Genomic DNA, 3,796 nt, shown 5'->3' on the forward strand with positions numbered 1-3,796 from the left:
TTGTAAGCAAAGTTATATTATTTAAAGCTGCAGTAGGCAAGATATTGTTGATCATATTCACTGAAATCGAAACGACACTATGCTCCGACAGAACAACATAAATCAGCTGGTTTTAAAAAAAGCCTGCACTTCTACCTCCACATAGAGCCTGTTATTTGTTTTGCAAAAATCCACAGCTCACGGTTCTTCTGGTCCAATCAGAGCAGGGTTGTGTGAGATCTGACTGTCAATCACAGTCTGGTGCAGTCTGGTGCGCACTGACGAGCACAAACTCGATGAGAGGGTGCTCGGTGGTAGTGGGGGAGGGGCATGAGAGTTGTAAACATTCAAAATTTTGGCTAAGTCCACTCAATCTGTCAGACTTGCTACCCGCAGCTTTAACAGCCACACCTCTAATGTGTGAATGTCCCTTACCTATAATTACCTATAATGTGAGACTGTCCCCTACCTTTTCATATTTAATAGCCACACCTCTAATGTGTGAATGTCCCCTACCTTTTACCCTGTCATTTTCACCTGAAACAAGCAAATTCCTTCCGAGTCTCAACTAAGTAATCTGCCCTTATAATCAGACTCTCTGCCCTTACCTTTGGGTCGGCGACGATGTCCCTCCACGACCTGCAGACGCACTGGATGCTGCCGTAGAGGTCGACAGCTGGCAGCAGGCCGAAGACCTGCCTCAGCACCTCCTCGGGCAGGTGCTGGAGTTGCCCCTGGGGCACCTGAAGGCCCTCCCGCACCCCTAGCAGCCCGAAACAGGAGTCCGGCAGCGGCTCAGCAGGGTCCCCCTCGGAGGTCTCGTCCTGCTCAGCCGTCAGTTGGAGCCTCCGGGAGGCTGAGCGGTGGCCTGTAGTGGCTAGGGAGGGGGATGTAAGAAACGGCTGATGCTCCCAACTGCTACATCCAGCCCCTCGGTTCAAACTTAGAGAGTTCGTCTTGGAGGGGGTGAGACCCTCGCGCTCAAAATCGTCATCATCTCCAAACATGTCCTCGGTGATGCCCTCCATGTAGTCAATATCCTCGTCCACCACTTCTTGCTCGATTGCCTTCTTGAGCTTGACAGGGGTCGAGTCCTCCTCCACGTTCACCTCCTGCTTGACCTCCACAGGGGTCGGCGTTGCCTTGGCCCCTGCCCCTTCCTCACGCCTGTCCTGGGTGACTGCCTTCTGGGGGCTGACCCTCATGACACCAGTAATGGGGTAAAACTGGGTGATGTCTTTCTGGTTGTCAACACCACCATTTGAGGCTGCAAAAACAGATTTCAAATCAAACATTTTTCCAACGTCATCAGCATTGAATATTTTTAAAAAGGGAAAACTAGTCTTGAAAGTTACATATAGAGGATTTATACTGTCCCACCGACTTTAATCAGTATCACCAATTGAAGCCAAGCACACACACAGTCCTTTACTGGCCCTCACCCCTACGTCACTGTCCCAGGTTAGGGTTAGAGTTAGGGGTGGCATAAAGGCAAGTGAGAGATTTGGTTTGGGACAGTGGCATGGGACAGTAGGCAAGTGGCAGGCGCCACTAACAACAGTAACAGTACAGTTTTTGCTCATACTGCCTCTGGAATTAGGGTACAGTGTTACCTGGGCAAGGCAGGGCAGGACTGCTGCTCCAAGTTATGCGCACATTAATTTCATGAGCACCCTCCAACTGTAGCGCTCAAGCAGCAGCAGTAACAACACAGTTTGGCAGTTTCCTCATTAGCCTACCGCGTCTTTTTCTCTTGGTGGGAGTCCTAGGGTACAGTCCACGGTTGGGGTCTTTGCTGCTTCGTGGGACCATCTGGGGTTCGGTGAGGGGATGAGTCCCCTCTGTGCTTTGACCCAAACCCACGCACTCAGATGCACTTAGATGTCTTCGCTTTGCTTTACCTGAATGAAAACAAAACAATGATCACGAACTACAGTCCACGCATGAGCATGCTTGCTGACTTGCTAAGCAGTCTGCTGAAGTTTGCCAGCCAGTAATGTTAGGCAGTTTGCTTAATTTGTCACAGGACAAGGCCAACCTATTCGAAACCATTCGGTGTGCAATTGCCTCAATACTTTACTGACTATATGGTCGAAATACACCTGAAACCTTGGCAGCGTTTTCTATTAAATTAAAACAAAACAAACTAACGCTGACTGCTCTTAGCTTGCTAGCCACCCGTCCAGCTGAAGATGGAAGTACTTTAACACCTCAAAAAGTGTTCCATTCTCAAGAGAAGTATTCAATTACCTTTAGCTGCAGTTTCCATATTTGCATTCTATCGTTGGCTTTTGTTGTTAACTTTGGTTTGCAGAGGTAACGTTAATCGCTCCTCAGAATTTGGATGCTGGAATCATGTGTAGTGGTAGTGACTACTTGCCGATTTTCCTGCTGTGTGTTGTTTTCTAGTGACGTAATTTCCTGTGAGTTTAAACTCAGAGCGGGGACTGGTAAGATTAGACAGTAAAAGAAATGGACAGTGACATTCCGTAGGACTTGAATGGAGAGAAGTGAAGTTAATTTGAACCAGTTTCCTGTTGGGCACTGTGGACAAAAATATTTGTAGCCAGTCCAGCAGCCTCTTGTTCTGGGGTTTGTGAATGCAGTTTGCAATCTATAAGTGCTTTACTGCCATCTCATGGGCTGAGGTGTTATCTCATTGGGATATTAAATAAATAAATGAAATAAAACTAAATCCCATTTACAAGCTGTGTTTCTCTCATGAACAATTGCCTTAATAATTGATTGCGACCCACTGTCAAAACCATTTGCTGTTGGTCTGAGGAATCAGACAGTGCACTGCAAGGCTGCTTTGATGCACTGATTGGGACATGTTCCGTGAATGCATCAAATGGGGATATAGATGAATACACAGAGACAGTCACAGGATTCATACAGAAGTGTGTAGAAGATATTGTTCCAACAAAAACAGTCAAAATGTATCCAAATCAAAAACCATGGATAAATAGCCAAGTAAAATCTGTTCTCAGAGCCTGGGATTGTGCGTTTGCCTCTGGAAACAAAGAGCTGGAGAAAAAAGCCAGATATGAAAAACAATCAAAGCAGCAAAAAGAGAATATAGGCACAAGATTGAGGAACAGCTGGAAGGGAATGATTCAAGGAATATGTGGCAGGGACTGCACATGATTTCAGATCTGAAGGGGAAGAAATCCAACATCCAAGTCTCTCACCCCTCATTGCAGACGAGCTGAACCAGTTCTATACACGCTTTGAGGTTAACATCAAACCTCCAGTAAGAGCCCCCTCCATTTCTCACCTCTCTGACCCAGGCCTAATGCTCACAGTGGCTGATGTGCAGAAATCTTTCAAGCAAGTCAGCATTCGGAAAGCAGCAGGACCTGATGGGATTCCAGGCCGTGTAATCAAAGTGTGTTCAGAGCAACTGGCTGGTGTGTTTACAGACATCTTCAACTTCTCCCTGTCCACATGTGTTGTACCAAGCAGCTTTAAGTCATCTGTTATTGTTTCAGTGCCTAAGAAAAACCAAATCACCAGCTTGAACGACTGGCGACCTGTGGCCCTCATCCCCATTGTGAGTAAATGTTTTGAAAGGCTTGTGAAGAACATCATCTGTAAAATGATTCAACCTACGCTTGACCATCACCAGTTTGCCTACAGACAGAATAGATCTACTGATGATGCCATCACCAGCGCACTGCATACCTCCCTGACACACCTGGAGAAAAAAGACACGTATGTAAGGATGCTGTTTGTAGACTACAGCTCGGCCTTTAACACCATTGTCCCCAGTATACTCGACGGCAAGCTCAGTAGTCTAGGAATGCACAGCGGCCTA

At 46.8% G+C, this 3,796-nt stretch overlaps 1 protein-coding gene across 3 annotated transcripts in view; it reads right to left on the reverse strand.

Moving 5' to 3' along the window:
• The window catches only part of fbxo18 (F-box DNA helicase 1), a 26,061-nt gene extending 23,547 nt beyond the window's left edge, over nt 1-2,514 (reverse strand). For all 3 annotated transcript variants that reach the window (XM_042080791.1, XM_042080790.1, XM_042080789.1), the window contains exons 1-3: nt 2,230-2,514; nt 1,719-1,880; nt 588-1,246 (exon numbers count right to left, since the gene is read on the reverse strand). In XM_042080791.1, the coding sequence (XP_041936725.1) occupies nt 588-1,246; nt 1,719-1,880; nt 2,230-2,248 (840 nt within the window). In that variant the 5' untranslated portion in view covers nt 2,249-2,514. The remainder of the gene's footprint in view (nt 1-587; nt 1,247-1,718; nt 1,881-2,229) is intronic.
• Between the last annotated feature and the right edge of the window lie 1,282 nt (nt 2,515-3,796).

Source organism: Alosa sapidissima, chromosome 23 (assembly GCF_018492685.1).
Source record: "Alosa sapidissima isolate fAloSap1 chromosome 23, fAloSap1.pri, whole genome shotgun sequence".
Lineage (NCBI taxonomy): Eukaryota > Metazoa > Chordata > Actinopteri > Clupeiformes > Clupeidae > Alosa > Alosa sapidissima.